The following is a 27925-nucleotide window of genomic DNA, read 5'->3' as shown; positions in this document are numbered from 1 at the left end:
TGCACTTCCCACTGCCTCTTCTTAGTGTTCTATGTTCATAAGACCTCAACGCTTGAGTATTTTTCTTTTCCATGATACCAGTGTTCCAAGTTATGGGGTAACTGGCCGAGGGAGTGATGGAATGGGAGACATCCAAGTCCTGGCTACAGTCTTGGGGGCTCTGGGCATGAGACCATAGGAGGCAATAGCTCAGCTGCCTGAATTCAGCGAGGTGCAGAATTCCCCCGGCTGAGGTGCTGCCGTCCTCAGGGAGGTGGAGTAGCTGTTTCAAGGACATGGTTAGGAAGTAGCATAACTGGGATTCAAAACCAGCTACTTTGACTGCAAAATCTTTCTCTGATTGTCATAAGGTACGGAGTCCTCAACAAATAGAGAATTTTCAGTTAAACAGCTTTGATCAGAGGATTTCCGGAATTTCGTCAGCTGAAAAAGCACTAATGTTTGAATTTTCCTAATAAGCATGACAAGGGATACAGAATTAACACGCATGAGTCCTTTTGGGCTGCAAAGCATACAGAGCAGCATTAGCTCATGAGAGAACTGAGGATTAAGGAGCTTTCACTTTGTTCTTAAGTAGTGATTAGATTGCAACCAGATAAGAAGCCTCCCTTAATACAGTGTATAAGCTCATAGCTGCACCAATGGCTACTGCTAGTTACAACTTGCAAGAGTTAAGACAAATGAATACAAAGGCTGACTTCACATCTCCAGCACGCTAATATACTTTGGGAAAAGTTCGCATAATTTACCCTTCAAGTAAGTACTGTGTGAAAAATCAGTAATAACTGTAAAATGAATAAATCATGCTATCATTAAGCCAACCCTCACTTTATACTGTGCCATTCTTTCAAGAAACTCAAAGAGAAATGAAGGCAGGGGAAACCTGTCATTTATCCTGCTGTCTCCCTTGGACAGGGTTGAATGGGCAAGAAATGGCAGGAAGGAAAGGTAGGGTAAGGCCCAGGAAAGGCTTGGTATGGTGAAAACTGTAAATTCTGGAGACAAGAAAGCCTTAGTTATATTCTAGGCACTGCTATTCAGTGGCTGTGTGTTTTCAGGCAAGTTATTTAGCCTCTCTGAACCTCTGCATACTTTACCCATACAGGTACCATGGGATTAAGTTTGTTGGTGTATCTATATTCTCAAATTTAAAAAATATCCATACTGACCCTATCTGCCCATTAGGGTTGTTGTGAGATTTAGAAAAGACATTAGGGGAGTTCCTACCATGGCTCAGTGGAAACGAATCTGACTAGCATCCATGAGGATGCAGGTTCGATCCCTGGCCTCGCTCAGTGTGTTAAGGATCCTGCGTTGCTGTGGCTGTGGTGTAGGCCAGTGGCTACAGCTCCAATTCCACCCCTAGCCTGGGAACCTCCATATGCCAAGGGTGTGACCATATAAAGACCAAAAAAAAAAAAAAACCCCAAGATATTAGGTAGGAAGATATTCTATGGATGGAAAGAGTTATGAAATTTATTTTCATTCTTGCTACTGCAAGGTAATGCCCGGAGTAGGTATCACTTATTCTTAAGCGAGAAAGATCAGTTTCGGGCCAAGACTACAATCCACACCACACCCTGCCCGCATCCAGTTTTTGAGTACTTGTGATCTTAAGAATGCTCGTCACAGAAAGAGCTCTAAGGAAGGCAGCACACACGGATGGGACCAGGAAGACATAAGTCATCTGGCTGAAGTCATGGCCTTAAAAATCAAATCATCTTGTGCAATGAAGTCCTGGGCTTGGGATTTCCTGGAAAGGATACTTTTCACTGTTTATAATTATGAACAGCAGGGATATGGACAGGGATAGAGGCCTTAAAAAGTGGTACCTGCATACTGTTTTTCAAAGTTATTGAAATACCTTCTTTTACACAGTTATTGAATACCTTCTATGTGCTAGATGAATCTGTTCCCATGACCATACCCAGTGTGGTTCATTCTGTCCTCACAACCTTCCCTGAGTCAAGAATCCTTTGGCTTTGAGGACAGCGACCACTACAGACAAAACTTAGGCCTAAAAGGGGTGCCTTTGGGACCCCTATACTAGGCAGCGCAGTCAGGCTCCTCAAGGGCTTGCAACCAGGGACCCGAACACTGGGGGGGGGGGGGGGGGGGATGTGTGGTCTTTCTCAGTCTCCCTCCCTGTGGGCCTGCCTGGTCCCTGAGATCCCTTCAGCACGTCTGCTCTTTTCTCTCACTGATGATAGGCTACTTTTCTTTTTTTTTTTGTCTTTTTGCTATTTCTTGGGCCGCTCCCGCGGCATATGGAGGTTCCCAGGCTAGGGGTCGAATCGGAGCTGTAGCCACTGGCCTACGCCAGAGCCACAGCAACGCAGGATCCGAGCCGCGTCTGCGACCTACACCACAGCTCACGGCAACGCCAGATCCTTAACCCACTGAGCAAGGGCAGGGATCGAACCCGCAACCTCATGGTTCCTAGTCGGATTCGTTAACCACTGCGCCACGACGGGAACTCCTCGATAGGCTACTTTTCTGAGCATATGGCAGGGAACGGCTGCCCCAAGGTCCTTGATTTTTCAAGTCTTCAATTCAGGTGAAGCTGCCAATATCTTTTAAATGCTGGTTTCTAAATCCAGGGAATAAGAGCCAGCTTGGGTCACGTGTTTACCTCTCGTTCAATCAGTTCTCCAAGAAAGAGGTCCTGGGCTCAACCAAGGATTTATGAACGAATGAATGGTATATGTCTCCATCCCTCCCAATCCTGTTTCCAGGCCATTTAAAAGTTGTCCATATAGTGATTAAGAACATGGGTTCTGCTACTTATTAGGATAGTGGGTGAGTTACTATTTTACTAGAGTTTTTACACCCCCCCACCACACCCACACCAGAATATACATGTGTATATGTACATAATGCAGTTGGCACACGAGCCTGGCATATGATAATTATTTCTACTTCTTTCTCATCATAATCATTCATCATCAACATTCTGTTTGAATCTGAGGTTGCCCCTCTTAGGTCCTAGCAACCCTGCATTAAAGAGGGCTTCTGCTACAGGATGGAAGAAGAGTACAGATCTTTAAGAAGGATGTGGAAAGCTTCTTCCACTTTGGAGTTGAAGGATGGGGAAATACTCCCGACCCAGTCTTTTCTGGTCAGGGTGGTCTGCTCCTCTGTGACGCCCATGCAAGTTTAGGATCCTTCTGGTGAGCCCCGGGCTGGCTTGGATGTGCCACAGGAAGATGATCTTCGGCGTCATCTCCACATGTCACAGAAACACTGCTCAGGGTAGAGAGACTGAACTTGTGTGAAAACTTGGGAATGCAAGTGAAATCCCAAATAACTTCTGTTTGCGAAATCCAGGTAAATGCTACTACCTGTGCTGTGTTAGCGTAAAAAGGCAGGTGCCATCTGCTATGCTTTCTTTTTCTGAGAATTCTTAAAAAAACGAAACCAAAAATCACTGAGAGTCAGCAGAAAAAGTTGTCCTAACACAAACTGTTAGACACTTCCCCAGGGTTGGTGCCTGTATTTAATCTATGGATTGGAAATTTTCCTTGCAGAAACTTTAAAAAAGGAAACCTTTAGGTGAAATCTTTTTATCCTTAATTTACAATGACAGCTAAGTGAACCCATCACTATTAATGAAGATGCTAAAAACCATCTTGTTTTCCATTCGCCGTAGTGGGTGAGAGACGGTCAAAAAGCAGGCCTGATCATTACTGCGCTAAACCTGTGTAAAACTGCCTTTTTCCTTATATAATGTTCTCTATCTGCTTTACATGAGTGTGAAGGAAAAGGTATGGCTATTGTTCATTTTTTACAACTCCTTTGCTATTCTGAGAACATTTGCTGCAGAATAATAGCAAAACTGACTGGGCTAAACTGTAGATAAAAGAACAATGACAGATTGCAGTCACTTTAATTCATAAAGGAAACACTTGGAGCCCCTGGGAATGCCAAATAAAGCCACTGGCACCCAATGACTCTATGCTAAGTCACAAACTACATCATATTTTTTAGTTTAAACATAAAGGCTAATGGACATGTAACTTATTTATTTCAAATTCTCTTTATGAAGCTGGCTCTTTTTTTTTTTTTTTTTTAGCTCCTTGGAAAACATTATAATTCCCCTATTCTGTAAACACACAAATATAATTGTAAAATGACATCATTCTGTTTTCATTTAATTACCCCTGAAATGCTTTCTATTTAATATTCATTACTCAAAAGCTAATTTAAAAGAGAAAGAGATGCGACTTATTCAAAAAGATGTACTGTCATTCACAGCAATAGTTATCTAATATACAGAAGTTAATAAAGCAGATTAATCTACAAGTCCCTTTAAGCCATTCTTGAGTTTTGAACAACTGCCTCTTTGACCTTTCACCTTCACGCTGTGCACCAGTAGCAGGTGCCAGCTGTACAGAAATTATGGCTGCGCATTTGAACGCAAAATCTTTTCTTACTTTGCTTCTGACCAGCAGCTGACCCTGTAGGAGTGATTGTTTCTGGTGCCGGCCTAAAGGCTACATAAACCAGTAGCAGATAAACAAAAGGCTACATATACCAGCTGCCTCGCCTAAGGGTACCATCCTAGGCTGACACCTCCACTCCTTTTCCAGCATCCCAAATTGCTCCTTGTTTGTTTCCATACATGCATTTCATCCTTGTTATTTTGTGCAAGGGGTGGGCACAGGAGAAAGCCCCCAAAACAACAACAGAAAACCCATCCCTTCCCTCAAACTTGACTTTTGAGTATTCCATGTCAAACTGTGCCATTATGATGCTAATCTAGGCCTGATTTAGCAACTTTAATAAGAGGCTAAACCCTCTTGTAATTAGATAATAAAATTTTATTATGTATTTTAATATTAAAAGTCTTAAAATCAAACTCTTCAAATCATACACTGGTACAGAACTAAGGTACTTAAATATCATAGCTCCAGAAAATGGGAGCCTGAAAAAAGCACACTGTGGCTAATTTTTCATTCTCAGAAATGTAAACATGGAATTCCTATGTGGTAGCAGTGAAAGCTCCAACACTCTTAATTATGTGCAGGGAAGAATGAATCTATTCAAGTATGAAGCACACTGTACCATTTCCAGCAACAGCATGAGATGCTTTTGACAGTTATTTCTTGGATACAAATTACACAAGTATAAAAACAATCCCCATAATGATTAAATGCAGTTATGTACATAGGAGAATACCAGTGCAAATGGTAACATATTTAAATGGTTTGCCTTCATTAAAAAAATTATATATGATATTAAACCATCAATCACTGCTGAGGCACAGGAGTTTAAATGTATTGTCACTGGTTGAAATAAATGACTTGGAGACTGAATTCGGGCTCACTCAATATGGTGTCTTTGCTGTTGCTTAGTCACCTAACTCTCTGCTGGTTTGGGCTACATCTGGTGGATTCCATCCCTTTCAATTAATAAGGCAAGTTATGCTATCAATGGATTACATCTTTAAACTGTGCTCAGAGGTAGAAAAACACATGTCCTAGTGGAAAAAAAAAAAAAAGATACCCACAAATCCCATCTCTTCTGTTAACTATTTGGAACAATATTTGAAGTACTTCTTTTCCTTCAACTGTGTTTAGAATGAAATTTCCTTGTGGAATTTCAGCAGGGTTATTATATAGTATATAATGATATAATCTTATCTTAGCATCATCATTTAGTTTATTATGTTGTGGTCTATGACCACGCTAGACTTGATACCTAAAGTCACCACCTGCAGACTGTACTTCTAAAAATTAATTATTTTTGGTTTGTTTTGTAGACATTCATTGACCACCACAAGGTCTCAGGCTCTGCTAAGTGCCAGGACAAGCATCAGATGCAGATGATCCTTGGGGGGCAAGGGGGGGGGGAAGTACTCTTTAAAGATGGGTAATAGGATTATAACACTAATTTGATGACCTATAAATCAATAATAGGTTTCTATTTGAAAAGGTTTTTGTCTTAAAACACCAATTGTGGTTACAGTTGAAAGAGTCGTGCAACAAATATGTCTATAAAAAATGAAATCAAAATGGCAAAGATATGGTATATAACAAAGGATTTGGACTAGTCATCTTTCTAAAGATGTATAGACAAATGATTTTATAATATCACAGATAAAAATGCCATTTTTATTAAAAAACTTGTGTTTTTCATTTTTTCCTTTTTTTTGGGTCTTTTTTGTTTTTTAGAGCTGCACCAGCAGCACATGGAAGTTCCTAGGTTAGGGGTCAACTTGGAGCTACAGCTGCCAGCTACGCCATGACCAGAGCGGTGCGGGATCTGAGCCACGTCTGTGACCTACACCATAGCTCATGGCAACGCCGGATCCCGTACCCACTGAGCGAGGCCAGAGACTGAACCTACATCCTCATGGATACCAGTCAGATTCATTTCTGCTGTGCCACAATGGGAACTCCAAAACCTTTTTGTTTTTCTACTTTTAAAATTATAAACTTTATAACTTCTAAACTGATCTTTAGGGGTACGGTCACAAAGTCATCATTCTTATGAGTTTTACTTCCTATTGGACTTTTGTCACCTGGCTCTTATCTATATCCTTATGTCCAGCCCTGGTCCTCTTAGATACTCTGATTTGATCTGAGTAATTAGACTACATATCCAGACACACAGACACAGACACAGACACACACAGCCAAAGCGACCTTTACTTTGGCCTCAAACAGATCTCATTACTTTGAAAATTAAAAAAAAAAGTTTGCAAGGTGTTAACTGAGCTTCACTACCTGTTTGCTGCACCCCTTCTATGTGCAAAGATACAGCCCGAATGTGAAAAAACACCCTCCAAGTTCCAGTAAAGACCTAAGAATACAGTCGTATGTAAAAGCAAAATAATGGCATTCTTTTGGAACAACAAGTAAAAAAAGTGTGCTTTAAGGATTATCAAAACATCAGGGAGAAATAAAAATACCACTGTAGCAAGGCCACATGGGATGGCTGTGAGAAATAAAAGGGATCATGCATTAAGAGAGCTTAGCTCTGAAATTCTCCAGGATTACAGAGTACAGGGGCGGGAAACTGGTAAGCAGGCATACAGTGCTGGCCTGCAGAGTATTTTTATCTTGAATTTTCAATCAGTGGCCAACACTGATTTACAGCACTGGACTTCTTTGGGAGGAAACCTCAATATATCTGGCAACACTCAATGTATCTGGCAGCACTGCCATCTTACAGGACAGCAGCTAGCTGGGGCCCTTCGGAGGCTGCCCCCTTTAGGCAGGGATGGATATTCAACATAGCTTTCTTGCTGTCAACCTCAGTCAAGTTGCCTACTTGCCTCTACAGGCCCTCGGTCTGTGACACCTTACACAAGGAAAAGCAGAGGGAGAGGGATGCTCAAGTCAGTTTCAGACTTGCCAATGTGCGTCTGAATGACCTCTGACAGAGCTAATGGTACTCAGCAGTAGAAGCCTCCTTTAGAACAGAGGAGCTGTTTACAGCCAGAAAGAGGAGGAGAAGGACCCTCTATACTGAGGAGTCAGCACACAGCCTGCAGATGGGCCGGGTCTGAGGGACGGAGGCAGAGCACTTGTTGCTTCCCCAGCTTCATTTCACGGCGGCCATATTGATCCTATCCTAGAAAAATCAGGTTAGGGTGAAACCTCAGCAGCGACCTCAGAGGCATTAAAGCAAAGTGGCAAAGGAACAGCACGAGACAGTTATACCATTAGACTCTGACCTTCTCAAGGATCCATGTCCTATTAAATTATATACCTTCGATGTCTGACGATAGAATTAGTGATTGGGTGTGGGTGTAGAAGGAGAGAGAGACGAAGCGCTGTTCGCTCTGCCTCAGTGATGGTGAGAGCCACCGGGCTCTTCCATACCAGCTGGCAAAGCCACCTCCCTCTCCCCTGCCCGCTGCCTCTTTGGGTCACTGCCCATCTGCTTCATTCCGGCGGCAGCCCAACATTGGGGTATAGGATGACTGCTCTAAATCACTCTAACCTTAAGGACGGCCCCGGTGGGACTTACTGGAAGCTCAACTTGCCTCATTGTAAATGCTCAAAACATACATGCTGCCTCAAATTAGCAGCCAGCAACAATCTACAGCTTTGCGGTTAAGCATGTGAATGCTGGAGTTAAACACACCTAGGCTAAAAGTTTAGTTTCTCCACTTACTGACTATATGACCTTATTGATGACTAGTAACCTAGCGAAGTTAGTTTATCTATCTGTAAAATGGCACTCATAATACTACAGCTTCGGAGATCCTGTGGTGATTAAATCCGATTAAATACACATGTAAAAAGCTTAAGCTTGTCTCTTGTGATATTTTGTCAGTTTTATTTTTTCCTAGAAATAAACAGAAAGTGTATTGCTGTGAAGAAGACCGAGAATACGGCAGCATGTGCAAAAAACAATTCTATTATTTCCATTTTTCACTTGCCATGCCTAGTGACCTGTCTTTGGCTTCCCTTTATATTCATGTTATCTTCTGATCCAGTTGTAAACGTTCTTTCAGCATGTGTTTTGCACATCAATCTACTGCCACACTTTTGACAGTAAAGTTGCAAATCAACCAGACTGAGCTAGTGGATCATGAGCATACTTTCTACCTAGAGTTCACTCGGAATGTCTACAGTAATATCAGAAAATCTGGTTAATTTTTTTAAGAGGCGAGACATGAATATATTTCATCTGCTAAAGTGTTTCTCACTGTGAGAGTCTTGCTGAGGTTCTAGAGGCCAAAATCTCAACATCAGTTAAATATGCGACTGCACTTTCTCCCACTTAGTATTATGGAATGGAATCTTAAGTATGAAAGATGTCTTGTATAGTATGTCAAAATGTTGAGCAATACCGTTTCAATCTAAACACAGAAATGAAAAAAGAGCCGACGATTTCCCTTTTGCTGTAATTCACTTTGGGATGCATGTCACGAAGAGCACTATACAAAAGCAATTTTCATTGATTGACTGACTGATTGAGGAAAAGGGTGAATGTTCTTTTCAGCTTATGTCCCTACTGAAGTATCTGAAGTATGATTCTTATAACTCCTGACAGCTCTTCACAATTTGTAGTTAAATAAAAATGCCAGGTTAGCACGAAGGGGGAGGGAGGGACTGAGGAGGGAGCAAGGGGGAGAGACAGGGAAGTGGGGGCCGGGGGGGGGGGGATATCTATAATTAGAATCTTTTTTGGGTTTTTAGTACCACTGACTTGAGCCAAATAGTTAAAGAGAAGAGGTTAAGAAAAATCTAAACCTAAATGTTCTCATTCCTCCATTCAAGGTATTTAAATTTTAGAGACTATAAGTGCTAAAAAATCTTGTTAATAAGTTAATGCATAGTCTAATCAGTAACACGGATCATCACACAATTCTTGTTCTACTTCCATGGAAGTTGCTATTTTTCCTAGAGCAGTGGGTTTAATAGAAATTCTGATTTAGAGAAGCATTCAGCATCAGTGTCTTAGTCTTATAATCTGAAAAAGAATGAGTCATAGCTTTCAGATGCCCCCCTAGTTTTATAAAACGTGCTCTTTTGTTTACCTAATTTGGACAGATCTTCCTTTCACTCTGTGATATAACCGAGTGAATTCTGAGCCCCGAGTTATAGATGCAAACACCTAACACCAGGGCTGAAAACTGAAAAAGTTTTACAGAGAAATTGTATCTTCCAAATTACTGTAGCAGATCCATGCCCACTCAGTGTTACCACTGGCCTCTTCTTAATATTTCAGTTTATCTGTCTAATGACATAAAAACATGGGAATTTTTTCCCTTTAACATACATAAACTGTTTTTTTCTCAGTGTTAAGTTAAAACAATGCTGGTTTGACAATAATTCTTACTTGAAATAGATTCTTACTTGAAATTAATTATAGATCTTCAAATGGACTAAATTTAATGCTTGCGAATTTAGATTTGCTTGCAAAAAACATGGAAGATGGTTAATTTGGAGAATTAAATTTTTTTTTTTGGGTCACACCTGCAGTATGGGCCCAGGATCAAACCCAAGCCACAACAGTGACCCAAGCTGCTGCAGTGACAATGCCAGAGCCTTAACCTGCTGCACCACAAGAGAACGCCATGGAGAATGTTTTTAAAAACACTGACAATCTCAAGTCATATAGCCGGTCGTAATAAACACATTTTCATGTGAGAGGCACTTAAAATGTCTTTTTCAGGCGGCTGCATACAAACAGGCCTATAAGGCCTTCAGAAAGCCCTTTATGTGGCTTCGTGCTTCATTCGCGATGGAAGTTTGAGGAGATAACCTTCGTAATTTAGAATTGACACTCTTCGTGCAATTATACTTCCAGCAATACAGGTCCAGGTTGAGGGAGGCGGGGGAAACAGTTCAAACTAGTAAATAATTGCAGTATCATTGCATCCGTTTAGTTTAAAGAGCTGACAAACCCTCTCTAAACTCCAGGCACAATTAGTCATTAGGGTCTAGTTTTTCAGCCCTGTTAAGCAATTTGTAACCCATTCCTTTTAACAGGGTTAGGCATTACTTAACCGACACAGATGCCTTGAAAACTGAAACCTCAAGTTATGAAGCAGCAACCTTGTTCATTACCTCCTGTGATAGGCAAATCATCTATAAAAACAGCAGTTAATGGGCAACCAATGAATAATCAATGGCTCACTTTTCATCTGAGTGTGAAAGTGAGAATAATCTAATCTAAATTCCCTCTGGTAAGAGGCCGAATCTTGGATTCTGCTGCTCTTCAGGGCTGATTTATAAGGTCTTGGAAAGCTGATGTAAACAGATGATCAATGGGCCCCATCCTTGCTCATAATAACCCCCAACTGGCCCACTCCCTCTTTTCCAAGTCTCTCCCTTCAGGCTATTAGCTCTGTCCAGCTAATTCTTCCCACTCCTCCTGCCTGCTGCTTTTACTCTGGCCATCCGTTCAGTCCGGCCGACTCAGAAGTAATTTTATACGCAGCAGAGAGCGGGTGGAATTGATTTTTCACTCAGCGCTCAGTTCCCATCTGAATAATTATCAATTTTACTGCCTCATAAAGGGAAGAGTCAAAATTTCAAATCAATTCAAAAGAGCTTTTGAGACGACAGAAACTGTGCATAAGAATAGAGGTCAAAGTTGTCAGTGACCTAAGGAGATGATGTCACATATTGCTATACCCAGCAGTTGACATCAGAGGCACTCAAGATGATATAAGCCAGTGCTAATGCAAATCATGTTTATGCTGACTACCAGAGACCCGTCGTTAATATTTAAAATGCTATCTGAAAGCCTACATTCCAAATAAATAGAATGTATTCCACTGTTAATAAAGATCTATCACTACTAAGTCATATGCTATAAAGTAAAGGGTTACCAAGTATTATTAACACACAGAAATTACTTAAGCCAATCAACACATGGTGATTTTGCGTAAAGACCAACCTGATGGTCTGTTGCACAACCACATTAGGTGTTCTGCACAGTCTGAGGGTATTTGTTGAGGACCGCGGCCTATCGATTTTTACTAAAATTTTCGACCCCCTTGAAAGTTTCAGCTAAAGTTTATGGGACAATATTGTGGTCACGGCTGAGTGCTGACAAGTGGTTGGCTTGTCACGTGCCAGGGTGGGTAGGGCCTGGGTCTGATTGCAGGCCAGTCCATGGGGATCTGTTTTCTCCACGGGCCACATGCTCCACGTCTGTGGTTCTCAGCCTCCTTGCAAAACACCTGAAGACAGTCAGCGCCAGACACGCCTGACAGCGCCAGTGGCTACCGCAGATGGACGGGTGAGGAGAGGTGCATGCAAATCTGGACAGAATGTATAGTTTGAGAAGACATTCCGGGTGAGTCTGAGATCTTAGGCCCACCAACTCGTGCCCTGCGAATCAACCGTGTAAGGGAGTGGTGAGGACTCGGGCTTCTGAGCCAAAGAGACCTTGGTTCCCCTTCCGCTTTGCAGCTGACCTCTCCCTGCTTCCACTTACTGCTCCGTAAGAGGGGGAGGATGAGACCCACACAGCGGGGTTGTTGTGGGATCTGAGTGAGAAGACGTTTCTGCAAGGCCTCTCCTCCTGTGTCACTCTCTGTCATGGCTATGTTAACCCAGTTATCATATCATTAGTTGCTTGACTCTCTTTCCAACCTGGCAGAAAACATTCACTGATGGAGAGAAATTATGTCTTACGGGTTTTAACGGCTCTTGTACCTTGTTCATAGAAAGTCCTCAATAAGCATGTTACCTTCCTGCTCTTTACTTTATCATCAACATGCTGTAACAATCCAGGGTCATACGAAATAGTTACAGGCCTAGAGCCCTCTGCTGATTTACCGAAAATCTTAATTACACCCCTCTCTTCTAGGAAAATAAACACCGCCACAAATAAAGATGAAAAAACTTAGCAAAAAAATGACAGCTAGGAGAAAACCTCTTCCACAGCCGTCTTATTCACTATCATCATTTATTTGCTCAGACTGACATTTTCTGCTGATTGCAGGCAACTTACTTGCTGGCTAATGACCATGTTAAAGTGTTTACATTTGCAAACCACAGACTATTATGGAGATAATTTAGCAAAAAAAAAAACAAAAAAAAAAACCAAAAAAAAACCCCACACAAAATTGGAAGCAGTATGAAGATATCATTTTCCAAATTTAGAACTGCAAAATATCACAGTGATGGTTATCTCCTTGGCAAAACGGTATTATTCTCTTTGAAATGTTTTTGACATACGTATTTATTTTTATGCATGATGTTACTGTGCTTTTCAGAAGTGAGTTTTTAAAAAAATATTAAACTTGGATCTAGGGAGTCACCTTCATGGCACAGTGGAAACGAATTTGACTAGTATCCATGAGGATGCAGGTTCGATTCCTGGCCTTGCTTGGTTAAGGATCCAGCCCTGCCATGAGTTGTGGTGTAGGTAACAGACATGGCTTGGATCTGGCATTGCTGCGGCGGCTACAGCTCCGATTCGACTACTAGCTGAGAACTTCTATATGCCGCGAGTGCAGCCCTAAACAGAAAAAAAAAAAAAGAAAAACAAAAAGAAAAAAAAAGGAAAAAAAGACCTTGGATCTAATTCATATTAGCTAGTCAGATATTCAAATATTTAAAACATATTCAAAAATAAACAAATTGGGGCTTTATTACTTATAACTTAAATGCTCTTAGAAATATGACCTATCTGAACCTCATTTCTCCCATTAACATAGGAAAACTCATACGATGAATGGAAAGTTCCCAGCAAGCTGACTGGAACAGACTAGGAAATGGTAGTTTCCCAACATCCAGAGTATTCACAAAGCGAGCCTGAGATGACATCATTAGAGGCTCTGGACTGTTTCTAGCGCCAGCTTTGCCTTTTATTTCTCTTGTCGCCGGAGGAGGTGGCCGCCTCCTTCTGAATTTTAACTTTACAGAGGTGAGACGAACGACTTGGCGATTTCTGGAAGGTGGGAAATCCTGAGGCCAGTGTACTATTCTACCTTCAGGAAAAATACTCCTAGAGAATAAGTGGTAAAGAGTCTTGGGGAGACCGAGTGCACTAGCAGATATTCAGAGACCAGACTGGCTCTGGGGAAACCCTTATCTCGTAAACCAGATGACCAACTGCCAGTTACCTGCTGCAGGACGTCTGGATTTTGCTGCATAAAGTGTAATAGTCTCTGACCGGCCTGGGCAGCCTCTCTGCATCGAAGGGGCTTCTTGCCCTCCTTTGCTATGTGCTTGAAGAGGTAGGTGACGATGTAGTCTAAACTGGTACAGCAGCTGGAGGAGACAACTGTATCTGTGTGAACAACAAGTGAGAATTCATTTGCATTACTAAAGTGTTTGTTTCATCTCACTGTAATGCCTAAATTAAAAAAAAAAAAACTTTCTGGTTTCAAAACACTTTTATGGAACTGTAAATTCTTTGAGGACAGGGGATTTTGCCTTGCTTATCTTTTTAAACCCCATGTCTACCATCGGACCCCGCCTAGAGACGTGCTAGTAAGTAAATGATTCCTGGACTGCACTGGACAGAAGTTTCCACATGTGGCCTTAATGATCCGTTGTTCCGTTCAAGTGACTTTATTCAATATTTACTCGGTGCTTCAGAGGAAACAGGGCGTAAACTTGGTGCAAAAGTACTTTGCTTCAGGGGAAACGCTCAGCCTGGTGTCAAGGAGCTCATGATTTACTACGTAAGTCACTGAAGACAGTGCTGTGTAAAAATGAGTGACAGGAGCTCTCGTCCTGGCACAGTGGTTAACAAATCTGACTAGCATCTATGAGGATGCGGGTTTGATCCCAGGCCTCGCTCAGTGGGTTAAGGATCCAGCGTTGCCATGATCGGTGGTGTAGGTTGCAGAAGTGTCTTGGATCCCTTGTTGCTGTGACTGTGTTGTAGGCCAGCAGCTCTGATTTGACTCCTAGCCTGGGAACCTCCATATGTTGCGGGTGTGGCCCTAAAAAACAAGAAGACCAAAAAAAAAAAAAAAAGAAAAAAAAGAGTTACATGCCACTGTGAGAATTTTGAGGGAGTTACTGCATTTGGATGAGGATCAAGAGACGTTTAGTAAAGGAGGCAGCACCTGAGATGGGCTTGGAAAAGTTTCAGTTAAATATAAGGAAGGACATGTTTTACATGGAGATATTAGCACAATGTACATAATACAGTGAGAACGTGTGGATTCTGCAGCCAGGCAGCTCTGGTTTCAAATTCCTTCCTTTCCAACTACTTGCTATGTTGTTACTGTGAAAGAGCCAATTAACCTTTCTCATCATACGTAAAATATCTGCAGAGTTGAATGAGAAGAAAATAACTAGAAATTCCTGATGTTTATTGAGCACTTCCTATGTTTAGTTGCAACACGAATGACCTAGAGGGTATTATGCTAAGTGAAGTAAGTCGGACAGAGAAAGCCGAATACCACATGACTTCACTTCTACATGAAATCCGAAAAAAACCCAAACACCATGAACAAACATAAAGAGAAACAGAGGCACAGATACAGAGAACAAACAGGTGGCGGCCAGAGGAGAGGAAGGTGGGGGGATGAGAGAAGGCGGTGGGGGAGATGAAGAGGCACACATTTCCAGTTATGAAATAAATGGCACGGGTATGAAATGTACAGAGTGGGGAATATGGCCGATAATAGTATCTGGCATGGTGACAGATGGCAACTAGGCTTATCACAGTGACCATTTGTCATGTTCAGAAATATCAAATGACTATAGTGGATACCAGGAATTAAGACAGTATTATCGGTGGATCATACTTTAAAAACAAACAGACAAACTCATAGAAAAAGCGATCGGATTTGTGGTTACCAGAGGCAGTGGGAGGCAGGAGGGGGACCTGGAGGAAGGCGGTCAAAGGCATAAAGTTTCAGTTACAAGATGAATAAGGACTAGGAATACAATGCACAACATGATAAAGACGGTGAACACTGCTGCATATGATGTACGAAAGTTTTAAGAGAGTAAATCCTAAGAAGCATGAGGAAACATATTTTTTCTTTTTCTTTTCTATCTACATGAGATGATGGATGTTCACGAAACCTATTACGGTAATCATTCTGGTAGGTAAGTCAAATCATTATGTCGTACACCTTAAATTTGTACAGTGCCGTTTGTCAATTATATCCCAATAAAACTGGAAGAAGAAAAAAGGACAGTATTACTGCCAATTTGCCCTCATGGGGAAAAGAGGGGGTATAGTCAGGGAGTAGGACTCTGGGTTTGAGTGAAAGAGTGTGTAGAGGAATTGGAAGACAGAAGGCTGACAGAGCAGTTTTGGATGGTGCTTGAGGGTATCCAGTGGCCAAGACATTTACATTTAAGTTGAAAGGTAACAAAGGCGTTATTAGATATTTTTTTAAGTAAGTGACATGATTTCTTTATACTCTAAATATCACTTCAAATCCTTCTGATAACCACTCTTGTATATAGTAGGTGCTATTATTTGCATTTTTCAAATGAGAAAAATGAAGCTCAGAGATAGTTTATCCAAAGTTCATGGTTTTGATTCAGAGCACGACGCTGACCAGATTTTTTGGCTAACGGTAACACAGTCTTGGGGAGTTTATGGTTAGTAACAGAAATAACAAGACAAACAATTAAAAATATGAAGGGCAGGAGTTCCCATCGTGGCGCAGTGGTTAACGAATCCGACTAGGAACCATGAGGTTGTGGGTTCGATCCCTGGCCTTGCTCAGTGGGTTAAGGATCCAGGGTTGCTGTGAGCTGTGGTGTAGGTCGCAGACACAGCTTGGATCCTGCGTTGCTGTGGCTGCGGCATAGGCTGGCGGCTACAGCTCTGATTGGACCCCTGGCCTGGGAACCTCCATATGCCTCGGGTGTGGCCCTAGAAAAGGCAAAAAGACAAAAACAAAACAAAAAAATATGATGAGCAAATACAGTAGATTCAGAAGAGAAGCAGGTTGGGAGAGTGGGGTGGGGAAGCACCAGATTATAAACTTCTTAAGCAATACTTATTTCTAAAGATGCTGAGACACGGGTGTATCCGTCACAGATTAGAGGTGAAGCATCAGTTGAGTTAATTACAGAATGGACAGGCAAAGCTAATCTGAGAGAGTTTTTTAAAGGTCTTGAGTTTTGTTTAGTACTAATACTAGAATCAATATAACACTGCAGTTTAAAAACTTTCACATACATTGTTTTAGAAATAACATAGTAAACAGGTAGGTTTTGGGGAAAAGCTACGAAATACAGACAGATGTATGCATTTTAAAATAGAGGACAGTGGTAGCTGATACGAGATCACGAGGGTTGAACAGAGGTCTACAGAGGAGCATGGACAATAGTTTTGGGAAACTGTGGAGCTCTAGGCTTTCAAGAAAGGAGCTTTTTTTTTTTTTTTTTTGTCTTTTTGCTATTTCTTGGGCCGCTCCCTCGGCATATGGAGTTTCCCAGGCTAGGGTCTAATCAGAGCTGTAGCCACCGGCCTACGCCAGAGCCACAGCAACGCGGGATCCAAGCCACGTCTGCAACCTACACCACAGCTCACGGCAACGCCGGATCGTTAACCCACTGAGCCAGGGCAGGGACCGAACCCGCAACCTCATGGTTCCTAGACGGATTTGTTAACCACTGTGCCACGACGGGAACTCCAAGAAAGGAGCTTTTACTTCCTCCTAAAGTTTGGCATTTGAATGACTGACTGACTGTTTACCTCTCCTCACTAAATGGGTTACTTTGCAGAAAAGGATGCTTTGGTTTTATAACCCGAGGAGGCAGTATACAATGCAGTAGAAAACATTCAGGCCTAAGATTCAGGCACAGACCTGTTGAGCCTGTTTGTTTTTCTCTTTTCCTTCATTTTTCTACAAAGTCCCAATCATGAAAGTAAATGGATGAAGTAACTTAACATCTACAAAAGGAAGCAAGCAGGAAGTAGATATGGTTTCCCCTCCCCAGCGAAGAGCAATATGCTATCAATCACACACAAATTATAAAGACTTCACATAGATTTGGTGACCACATGCCATGCAGGTTGCATTAAAAGGTTCCAATCTACTGAGTCAGCTTTACCTGAAAAAGCCAGGTAAACACTTTAGACATGAAAGTTGAAGCATATATCCTTGCAATAAAAGCAAGAAGAAGAGCTTCCATTATGGCTGATTTATGGTTGGGGGCTTTGAAAAGGATAAATGTTAGCTCAGGATAGATTGAAAAGTGTGGAATCATAAGGATCATGGGGCATTTTATCAAAAACAGAATGAATAGTGGTGAGGACTATGTATTATTATTGGTTTTCTTTATCTGCAGCTCAAGCTATTGTGTGAGATTCAAGTAATGAAATGGTCCTGAAATAAAAAGATGGACAGAAGTCACGCATTTGGTATCTTGTTCTCTTTCTTGGTGTTTAGAATCTTATCATCTAGGATTTAGACAATTTTGGACAGAATTTGTAAGCCCAGTAGGCACCCTGTCCTCTCTAGCAACTTGTTTGATGCTGAAAACAACCACCTGTCCCCTTTCTCTGGCAACTGGTCTCCCCAGGAAGCACGTGCATCATTAACGGTCCTCTTATTCACCAGGACCCACCATGGGAAGCTGTTCTGAAAAGTTAACTGTAAAGGAAAGAGTTGCTGAACTGAGAATCAGAAGAATGATAACGGGGCCGAACTGGAATTTGGCTTCCACTTAAGATTTCTCACCATGGCAGAGGGGAGGATGAAGGTCTTGGAAAAAGGCAGTGTGAAAGGCGATTTCGGAAACAAAAGGCCTGTTTGAGTGGTGCAGTGGTTTAGATTTGAATCTATATTTTCTAGATGTTTGACTATACGAAGATTCAATTTGCACCTCTGTAAAATGTGCCTGAAACCACCTACTCTGCAAGGTGTTTTGAGAAACTAAAGGGACAAACTGTGAAAAGATTGTAACATAGGGCCCAACACTAGTAGGTTTGCTTCTTATTTGTTTTCCTGGCTATTTCAACCCCGGAAACATTACGCCTGTCGTTCTATTTAGCTCATCCATAGCCTTCCTCTCTTTAGCATGTCTTTGGTGGGAGAAACTACTATACGAGGTTTCTAGAATCTCCTGAATGTTTTACTCCTGTAATACATTGATAATATTTACTCTATTCCATTCAAGAATGTGTTCAAACGAACAATATACTCTTAATTACTAATGGACATTTCATTAATAGTGAGCTTGATGGGCAAATTTCTGATGGCTTCCAGTTGGTTCACCTTTTTTCTTGCCCCCACCTTTCCTGTTTTGCCTTCTGGGCCATCCTTTGCTTTCTTGGAATGCGTCCCCATCCCTGCCACGGCTCATCTGCAGAGGGCTTCCCTGACACTTTTAAAAGTCACACAAACACTCCCTTTTCGTTATCCTATTTTGAGCCTTTGTTGAGCACTTATCATGACTTGCCACTTTCTTGTGTGCGTGTGTTTATTGTTTATCTCTCCTTATTAGAATATAAACTTCACTGGAGCAGAGACCTCATCTGCCTCTTCAGTACTGTCAAGGTCTAGAATGGAACTAGTACAGGGCATGTGCGCAATTGATAAATGAAAGAGTTGAGAGTCATTGTGAGCAGCTTTTCGTAAGCCCCATGCTGGGCTCTGTGTGTGAGAGTAGGGGGGTAGGTGGTGGTGGTGGTGGATGGGTGATTAAAGAGATGGAAAATATAACCACTTTTCTTTTTTTTTTTTTGTCTTTTTTGTTGTTGTTGTTGTTGTTGTTGCTATTTCTTGGGCCGCTCCCGCGGCATATGGAGGTTCCCAGGCTAGGGGTTGAATTGGAGCTGTAGCCACCGGCCTACGCCAGAGCCACAGCAACGGGATCCGAGCCGCGTCTGCAACCTACACCACAGCTCACGGCAACGCCGGATCGTTAACCCACTGAGCAAGGGCAGGGACCGAACCCGCAACCTCATGGTTCCTAGTCGGATTCGTTAACCACTGCGCCACGACGGGAACTCCTTTTTTTTTTGTCTTTTTTGTTGTTGTTGTTGTTGTGAAAATATAACCACTTTTCTTATTCACCTTTCCCTTTCCCCAAATTATAGCTGGCCGGACTCTAAACATACTAGTGAATGATTAACTAAAAAAATTGAATATTATGTTAAGTGTATTAAGCAAGTCACTGGTTCAACCTTTTTGTGGCTTTTTTTCATTTTTCCCACTGAGGCTACAGTAGAACTGAAACCTGCATGTAATCCAATTTTCTTTTTTGGCCATCCCAGGCACATGGAGTTCGCATATGAGTTCCTGGGGCAGGGATCAGATTGGAGCCTCAGCTATGACCTACACTGAGGCTGCAGCAATGCAGAATCCTTAACCCACTGTGCTGGGCTGGGGATTGAACCTGCGTCCCAGGGCTCCAGAGATGCCGCGGATCCCATCAAGCCACTGTGGGGGAACTTGTAACTCAAATAATACCTGTAAGTGCCTCTTGGCAATTTTATCATTGTTGGAAAAGGAAAAACCCAAGTAGTTACTTTCAAGAGTCTAAATAATCCTCTTTCTTGAAGACAGAGGGCACAATTCACCTGCCAAACTGTGACCTTCATCAGGTGGATCTAGCTGGGTGATGAGGTGAAGAGGAATGGGTTTTCGGAGTTAGAAAGACTCCCACTCCCAGCACTTGTTAGTTGTATGACCTTAGGCAAGTTGTTTCACGTCTCTGGGTAACAGCTTATTCATCTACATTATGAAAATGATATTATCTAATTAATGCATTCAATAAATATTTATTGAGCACTTACTACATGCTGCATTGGGAAAAAAGTGGTGTCCAAGCCACTGTTCCTGTCACATGGGAAGCTTACAATCAAATAAGAAATAAGGACAGTGTTATTCATGTATTTATCCCAGTTTTGGTATGCAGAGTGGTTCTGAGAATGAAATGAGTCAAGGGGACCTATGAAGAAGGTCCCAGAGTCCATGTCCATGGTCATACGCTTCATCATTGGCAGCACTGGGACTTAAATCCAAGTTCAGTATTCCCTCCACGATGCCACTTGGTCAAGATTCCTTTGAGACTTGTTAAAATGCAGATTCTGGGCCTAACAGCACATTTTGAGAACAACATAGCCATCTGCAACCAATTCAAAAATCTTCAAATGTCAAGACAAACTATAATAATAAAAGACAAGACTTCGGTTTCTGCCCATGAAGGATTAACTGCTATGAGAATGTTTCCTTCTGCCATAAACAACTAGACAACAGGACAAAATATTTGAACAATGTTTTTCAATTACTGCACAAGAAGCTGTATAGGACTGTTAAATCAGAGAGGAGGGGAACAAATGAGATACTACCCACATAACTGCTCAAGCTTATTACCCAAAGCAGTTTCCAGGTTACAGGCCAGGAAGGGGGAATCCAAACAAAGCCAAGTGGTCTCGCTGAGTTGAAGAGAAACAGGTAGAATTTGGGGAGGGTGAGGCAGGTCGAACTTGTGGGCAGAATATCAGAGAGTGGGAAATATACAAGGAGAGAGCTCTGGAGGTCTGCAAAGGAGTCCTCTCCAGTCTCTGAACAACATAACAGAGAGAGAGAACACATGTGTAACTGGAGTTTCAGAAGGAGTGGAGCTAGAGGGAGAGAGGTAGACTGCAATTATTTGAATGCGAACTCTGATGATATTATTGGAAGGTGTGGATGGTAAATCCTAGAGTACCACTAAAAAGAAAGAAGTAAGGCTAGTAAACTCATAGGAGATATAAAATGGACTCATAAAGAACATTTCATTAATCCAAATCAAAAGAAGGCAAGAAAAAGGAACAAAGCTCAGGTAGGAGAGGGGAAAAACAAATAGCAATGTTGTTGATTTAAACTCAAATATACTGACAGTTACACTGAATGTAAATGGCTGAAACATGATTTATAAGGCAGAGATAGTCCGGTTTGGTATACATACATGATCCAACTATATGCTGTATATTAGGCAAATATGTCCATATTCTAATCCCTAGAACCTGTGAATGTGTTAGGTCATATAATAGGGAAGAACAAATCTGACTCCATATTAAATTTGTTTCTTTTACTTTAACCACTGTATTCTGTTGCTTCTGCTTCTATTAAGAATGTTGCCTATAGGAGTTCCCATCGTGGGGCAGCAGAAAAAAATCCGAATAGGAACCATGAGGTTGTGGGTTCGATCCCCGGCCTTGCTCAGTGGGTTAAGGATCTGGCGTGGCTATGGCTGTGGCGTAGGCCAGTGGCTGCAGCTCTGATTGGACCCCTATCCTGGGAACCTCCATATGCTGTGAGGGTGGCCTGAGAAAAAAAAGAAAGTTTCCCATAGCCTGAAATACACAAGATAGCCCATTCTCAGGCTCTGACCTTTAAGGATATAACACTTTTCCATTCATACAGAGAGAAAAAGTTGCAGAACAGAGAATAACATTTAACATTTGTCTGGCTAGAGGTTTATGGGAATGTGGTGACATGACCTCTGTGGACAGCTACAGGAACAAAGGACTCCAACGCCAAGAAGTCCTCACCAACCAACCACACCCCTCCTTCACCGTAATTTAAAAATGCTTTGCTGAAATCCTGCAGGGAGTTTGGGGTTTTCTGGGGTATAAGCCTTACATTCTCCTTGCATAGCTCTGCAATAAACCTTTTTTTGCTCCAAACGCCCATGCTTCAGTTTCTCTGGCCTCATTGTGGTGGGCACAGGAATTTGCATTTCGTAAAGTTGCACAGCAAAGAGTAACTAAGGTTGCAGATGCATTAAGGTTGCTAATCAGTTGAACTAAAAATAGGGAGATTATCCTTGATTATGTGGGTAGGCCCAAGGTCATTCCAAAGGTCCTTAAAAGTGAAAGAGGTAGAAGATGTCAGAACCAACAGGAGACGCATCCATGGAAGAATAGCCAGAGATATTCAGTGTTGCTGGCATTGAAGATGGAGGGCAGGAGCCATGAGCCAAGGGATGTAGGTGGTCTCTAGAGGCTGGAGGAGGCAAGGAAATAGATTCACTCCTAGAAAAGAAAACAGCTCTGCTGACACCTTGATTTTAGCTTGGTGAGACCCATGTCAGATTTATGACCTAAAGAACTATAGGACAGTGCATTTACATTGTTTTAAGTTACCAAGTTTGCAAAAATTTGTTACAACAGCAATAGAAAATACCTGCTGTCTACAGGAAACCAACTTTAATACAGAGGCGCAGAAAGATTAAAAGTGAAAAGATAGAAAAAGAGACTAACGCTAATCAAAAGGGTGATGGAAAGGATGGTAATATCAGACAGCACAGATTTCAGAAGAAAGACTATCACCAAGATAAAGAGGGTTATTTCATAGTGATAAAGGGGTAAATTAATCAAGGGGATATAATATTTCTAAATATTTATACACGTAATAACAGAGCTTCAAAATATTTTCTATAAAAGCTGAGAACTGAAAGGAATAGTTAGAGGCTTCAGGTCTTCACTCCTGGTAATTCATAGGACAAGTAGGAAACAAATAAACAGTGAGTTCCCGTTGTGGCTCAGCAGTAATGAGCCTGGCTAGTATCCATGAGGATGTGGGTTCAAACCCTAGACTTGCTCAGTGGGTTGGGGATCCGGTATTGCTGTGGCTGTGGCATAGGCCATCAGCTGCAGCTGCAATTCATCCCCTAGCCTGGGAACTTCCGTATGCTGCAGGTGCAGCCCTGAAAAGACAAAAACAAAAACAAAAACAAAGAAAGGAAAACAAACAGGTAAGAAAACCAGTAGAAATACAGAAAATGTGAACATTATAAATCAATTAGACCTGACACTTGGAGAACAGTCTCCCCAACAACAATGGAATACTCATTCATTTCAAGTGCCCATGGGGCAGTCACTATATCTTGGATAAAAAAAGATACAATAAATATAAAAGTTATAACAACCACTGAGTATATCCTATGACTACAATGGAATTAAATTAGAATCAGGGAGTTCCCGTCGTGGCGCAGTGGTTAACAAATCCGACCAGGAACCATGAGGTTGCGGGTTCAATCCCTGCCCTTGCTCAGTGGGTTAACGATCCGGCGTTTCCGTGAGCTGTGGTGTAGGCTGCAGATGTGGCTCGGATCCCACGTTGCTGTGGCTGTGGTGTAGGCCGGCAGCTACAGCTCCGATTCGACCCCTAGCCTGGGAACCTCCATATGCCGCAGGAGTGGCCCAAGAAATAGCAAAAAGACAAAAAAAAAAAAATTAGAATCGGTAACAGTAAGATTAGAAGTTAAACAATGTGCTTCTAAGTAACAACTCATTGGTAAAAGAAGAAATAACCAGGGCAATTAGGAAACATTTTAAAACTGAAGAGGTAAAATCCCCAAATATATAAAAATTTGTGAGTTACAGTCATAGAAGTGCTTAGAGCTCTGAATGTGTATATTAGAAAAGAAAAAAGGTCTAAGATCAGTGACTTCAACTTCTACCTGAAAATACTAGGAAAGGAAAAGCAAACAAAATGAAAGAAATTATGAAGATCACACATGAAGTCAATGAAATAAAAAATGGAAAAATAATAGAGAAATCAATGAAAACTGAAAGCTGGTTCTTTGCATAAAATTGACAAATCTAGAGCCAGGATGATCAGGAAAAAAAAAAGCAAAACAAAACTGCCAATGTCAAGGATGAAAGAGGAACCCTGCAGAAATCAAATGGTATAATAAGAGGATATTATGAACAACTTTCCTTCAGTAATGTCAGATGGACTTTAGGTGAAACGGACAAATTCCTTTAAAGACACAGATGACCATGTGCTACTCAAGATATAATACGTAACTGGAATAGTCCTATATCCATTAAAGATATTTAATTTATAGCTAAAAACCTTCTAACAAAGACAAATCTAGGCCTAATGGTTTCACTAAGAAAACAGGATATGAGGGAACATTTCCAACTCATTTCATAAGGGTCCTAGGCCAACACTAAAACAAGGCAAAAATATGAGAAGAACAGAAAACTGTAAAAGAAGAACTACAGAAGAAGACATCAACAGCTGTCAGGAACACAGATGTAAAAATCTGTATCAAAATTTTAGAAAGTTGAATCCAGTAATACATAAGAAGGACAATACATTGTAACCAGGTATGGAATGCAAGGTTGTTTTTTTAACATTCATATATCTACCAATATGATGATTAACGTTATATAATATGTTAACAGGACAAAAAAGAAAATAAATATGATCATCTCAGTATATGTAGAAAAAGAATTTGATAAAATTCAACACCCACTCTCAGAAAACTACAATAGCAAGAAATTTCCTTAACAAGATACAGAGCATCTACAAAAAAACCTACAACTAACATTCTATTGAATGGTGTAAGAATGACTGCTTTCCCTGTAACACTGGAGACAAAAAGAATGTTTGCTACCATCACCTCTATTCAATGCTGTATTGTAGGTTCTGGCAAGGGTGATAAGGTAAGAAAAAAAAGCCATACAGATTGGAAAGGAAGAGGTAAAACTACCTTTATTTGCAGACATATCTATGCAGAAAATATACTAAAGGCTATCAGAATTAAGAAGTCTGTTTAGCAAGGTTACAGGCTACATGGCCAAGAAACAAAGAAATCAATTGCAATTCTACACAGTAGCAGAAACAATAGAAACTGAGAAGCACTACCACTTACAATAGCATAAAAACATAAACTGCTTTGTCATAAATATATGGAGAAGACACAATTCAAAACTACAAAAATGCTATCGAGAAAAGTTAAAGGAGAGCTAAATAAATGGAAAGATATGCTATTTTCAGGAACTGAACATTCAATATTGCTAGCATGTCAGTTCTCCCCGAATTGGGCTAGAGACTCAATTCAACTCAATAAAAGATCTCCTGCTCATTTTTTTTTTTTTCTAACAAAGGACCCAAGAATAACCAAGACAATTTTAAAAGAGAAAGACAAAGTTAGAAGGCTATGCTATCTGATTTTAAGACTCGGGGAAAAAAAAAAAAAAAAGAATTCCCATCGTGGCACAGCAGAAATGAATCCAACTAGGAACTATGAGGTTGAAGGTTCAATCCCTGGCCTCACTCAGTGGGTTCAAGATCCGGTGTTGCCATGAGCTGTGGTGTAGGTTGCAGATGCAGCACTGATCTGGCATTGCTGTGGCTGTGATGCAGGCCGGCAGCTGTAGCTCCAATTAGACTGCTAGGCTGGGAACCTCCATATGCTGGGGGTGCAGCCCTAAAAAAAAAAAGACTTGTGATAAAATTAGGACCGTATAGCAACGGCACAAGGTAATCTGACAGGTAAGAGAGTATTCTTCAACAAAAGATGCTGGAACAATTGAATACCCATATATTAAAAAAGAATCTCAGCTTTTATCTCATAATATTGAATACAAAAATTATATTGAAATGGATTGTAGACTAAACATAAGAGTGAAACTATAAAACTTTTAGAAGAAAACATAGAAAAAGCCTTTATGGCCTTGGGTGACTAAGTAAAGATTTCTTAGGACAGGACCCAAAAGACAAGAAGTGTAAGAGAAAAAAGTAATAAATTGGACGTCCTCAAAACTGAAAACTTTTACTCTTCAGAAGACACTGTACAGAAAATAAAAAAGACAAGCCAAGGCTGAAAAAATATTTGCAAAACATGTATCTGATAAAAGATTTGTATCCAAAATATATAATAAACTCTTCCAAGATAAATAATCCAGTTAAAAAAATGGGCAGAAAATTTGAACAAATACTTTACCAAGAAGATACATGAATGGCAAATAAGCAAGAAAAGATGCTCAAATCATCATTCATTAGTAAAATGCAAATTAAAATCACAAGGATGGCTAAATCACCCACAAGGATAGCTAAACGTAAAAACTGATAAGAGCGAGTATAAGGGTCGATACAGGACAATTGGAAGATGAGAGGAGTGAAATGGAACAATCAGTTTGGGAACTAGGTTGGCATTTTTTTTTTTAATTGGCTGCACCGGTGGCATATGGAAGTTCCCAGGCCAGGGACTGAATCTGAGCCACAGCTGTGGCAACACTAGGTCCTTTAACCCACTGTGCCAGGCCTGGGATGGAACCTGCACCTCTGCAGTGATCTGAGCAGCTACAATCAGACTCTGAACTCATTGAGCCACAGTGGGAATTCGGGCAGTTTTTTATGATGTTAAACATACATTTAGGAGTTCCTGTCATGGCGCAGTGGTTAACGAATCCCACTAGGAACCATGAGGTTGTGGGTTCAGTCCCTGGCCTTGCTCAGTGGGTTAAAGGATCCGGCGTTGCTGAGGCTGTGGTGTAGGCCGGCGGCTACAGCTCCAATTAGACCCCTAGCCTGGGAACCTCCATGTGCCACAGGAGCGGCCCTAGAAAAGGCAAAAAGACAAAAAAAAAACCAAAAACAAAAAACATACATTTAGCACACAACCTAGAAATTCCATTCTGGTTTTTACTCAAGATAAACAATATTTGTCCACAGAAAGACTTGTACATGAATTTTCATGGTAGCGTTGTTTCAAACACCCAAATAATGGAAACAACCCAAATGTTATCAGCTGGTGAAAATATAAACAAATGCAGTAATCCATACATGGAATAACATTCAGCAATAGGAAAAAAGAAAGATTCACAAAACAACATGGATAAATCTCAAAGGCATTATGCTAAATGAGAGAAGCCAGACATAAAGGCTCTATGTTATATGACGCCACTTCTGTGACATTCTTGGAAAGGCAGACTATAGGGAGAGAGACAGTGATTCTTTGGGGCTGGAACTGGGGGGAAGGGATTGATGAGAAGGGGTTACGAGGGAGCTATTTGTGGTGATAAAAATGTTCTATTATTTTGGTTGTGGTCATTCACGACTTTATATACATTTGCCAGGAATCACTAAATTGCTCACTTAAAATTAATGATTTTTATGACTATGGGTAAATTATACCTTAATAAAGTTGATTAAAAAGAAACTGTAGGAGTTCCCGTCGTGGCGCAGTGGTTAACGAATCCGACTAGGAACCATGAGGTTGTGGGTTCGGTCCCTGCCCTGGCTCAGTGGGTTAACGATCCGGCGTTGCCGTGAGCTGTGGTGTAGGTTGCAGACGTGGCTCGGATCCCGCGTTGCTGTGGCTCTGGCGTAGGCCAGTGGTTACAGCTCCAATTCAACCCCTAGCCTGGGAACCTCCATATGCCGCGGGTGCGGCACTAAAAAGACAAAAAAAAAAAAAGGAGAGAGAGAGATCACAATAAAGTACGTCCTCTGAAAACAATGTTTTCCATGATACTTGCCAAGAGTAGTGAGTCCCTCTGAGATAGATGTGAGAACATAGAGGAGTACAGGAGGCTCTAAGTTGGTGATGAAGCTCATGTGGTCCTGGGTGAGACATTCCAGGAGTGGGTAGTAAGACTGGCTCAGTTTCCGATATTGCTGCAACAGAAATACAAATGTCAGGACAGAGGGAAGCAAAAGACATGTGACAGTCCAGTGAAAACTGTCACTTATCATATTGGAAATTGGGGCCTTACTTACACACAGATACACAAAATGAACATAAATATATAAACAAAGATATTTAAAATAAATATATGGAACAAA

At 41.2% G+C, this 27925-nt stretch overlaps 1 protein-coding gene across 5 annotated transcripts in view; it reads right to left on the bottom strand.

Annotated features, from left to right (window-relative positions):
- The window catches only part of RANBP17 (RAN binding protein 17), a 332066-nt gene that overhangs the window by 16421 nt on the left and 287720 nt on the right, over positions 1-27925 (bottom strand). For all 5 annotated transcript variants that reach the window (XM_047786458.1, XM_047786108.1, XM_047786195.1 and 2 more), the window contains 2 exons: positions 27619-27757; positions 13544-13710 (listed from right to left, as the gene is read on the bottom strand). In XM_047786458.1, the coding sequence (XP_047642414.1) occupies positions 13544-13710; positions 27619-27757 (306 nt within the window). The remainder of the gene's footprint in view (positions 1-13543; positions 13711-27618; positions 27758-27925) is intronic.

The sequence above is a fragment of the Phacochoerus africanus genome, chromosome 1 (genome assembly GCF_016906955.1).
Source record: "Phacochoerus africanus isolate WHEZ1 chromosome 1, ROS_Pafr_v1, whole genome shotgun sequence".
Classification (NCBI taxonomy): domain Eukaryota; kingdom Metazoa; phylum Chordata; class Mammalia; order Artiodactyla; family Suidae; genus Phacochoerus; species Phacochoerus africanus.
Note: the sequence above shows the minus strand (reverse complement) of the source record. Positions and strands in the feature narration are given on the sequence as shown.